The sequence below is a fragment of the Camelina sativa genome, chromosome 8 (genome assembly GCF_000633955.1).
Source record: "Camelina sativa cultivar DH55 chromosome 8, Cs, whole genome shotgun sequence".
NCBI lineage: Eukaryota > Viridiplantae > Streptophyta > Magnoliopsida > Brassicales > Brassicaceae > Camelina > Camelina sativa.
In genome coordinates this window covers 23,845,651-23,846,796 of record NC_025692.1, presented here as the reverse complement: position 1 = coordinate 23,846,796, position 1,146 = coordinate 23,845,651, and the positions used below count along the sequence as shown (strand labels likewise).

The following is a 1,146-nucleotide window of genomic DNA, read 5'->3' as shown; positions in this document are numbered from 1 at the left end:
TCATCCTCCTCTGCGGCCTCTGCCTCCACGAATGCTCTTGGGCTGAAAGGTGGCTTCGACTTTGCCGGACAGATACTTTCCGTACAGGAAATTCTTGAGATGGACGCATTCGTGTGTGGAATGGCTGGCGATCATGTGGAAGTCGCAGTACAGGTCCTTTGGGTCGGATGACTGTTTGTTTTGGTCCTCCACTTCGGAGACCGCTTGGGGGTCGTGATGCTTGCGAGGTTCATGGTGCTCGTCCCGACTTTTAGCCTTAGGGGGGTGCGACGGTTGCCCGACTATTTTTGCGGCTAACTGGGCGTCTTTATCTTCGTCGAGCGCGAATCTGGAGGCTCGATGTAGCGCGTCGTCGAGGTCCTTGGGCTCCCGTATGTGAAGATCCTTTCGTAATGGCGACCCGGGAATCAACCCCTTTCTAAAGGCCGCCATTGCGGCATCCTCTGGGACGGTGACGCGCGTTAGCTTTTCCTTGAATCTGCTCAGGAAACTGCCGATGGACTCGCCGAGTTCCTGGGTCATCTCCCAAAGGTCAGAGCTCGTCACGCCTCGTTCGATGAGAATTCGACAATGCTTAAGAAAAGCTGTAGATAACTGGTCAAAGTTATCGATTGAACTTGGTTCGAGCCTTGTGAACCATACCAAGGCAGGGCCGGAGAGGCTATCGACGAACAGCTGACAAAAACCAACATCCCTCTGTTCTTCGGTGAATCGTGCCTTTGTCATGGTTGCCATGAAGGACGTCATGAATTGGACGGGGTCTTTGTCTCCCAGGTAGGTTGGGAGTTTCAGCTTGACGTTCGGGATGGCGGCTCGCAAGATCCATTGAGTCAAAGGGGATTGTCGGGTTACTTCGACAATCCTGTCGATTTCTGGAGCCGTGCTAATGGCCCGATGAAGAAGCGTGTTCATACCGCTGATCTGCGTCTTGATTTCTTCAATTTCGAGACAAGATCCCGCGTTTATGAAGCGGGCGACCGGGGCAGCCGAATTCTCGTGCACACGTGAACTTGGGTTCGTAGGTCTAATACTTGATGTCGTCTGAGGGGGAGGATTCCTCCGTTCGTATTGGACGTCCGAGAAGTCGAGACGACGAGTGAGACCGTCAGTGCCGAGTATGGGCGACTGTCCAGCAGAGATTTGCGA

General features: G+C 53.7%; 1 protein-coding gene across 1 annotated transcript; it reads right to left on the bottom strand.

Annotated features, from left to right (window-relative positions):
* LOC104709870 lies at positions 1 to 912 on the bottom strand. Its single transcript, XM_010426417.1, has one exon. The coding sequence runs from the start codon at positions 910 to 912 to the stop codon at positions 1 to 3; it is 912 nt and encodes a 303-aa protein (XP_010424719.1).

Bases quoted from the DNA above. Each gene is read 5' to 3' on its own strand.
- LOC104709870 (XM_010426417.1), bottom strand. From the start codon at position 912: ATGAACACGCTTCTTCATCGGGCCATTAGCACGGCTCCAGAAATCGAC.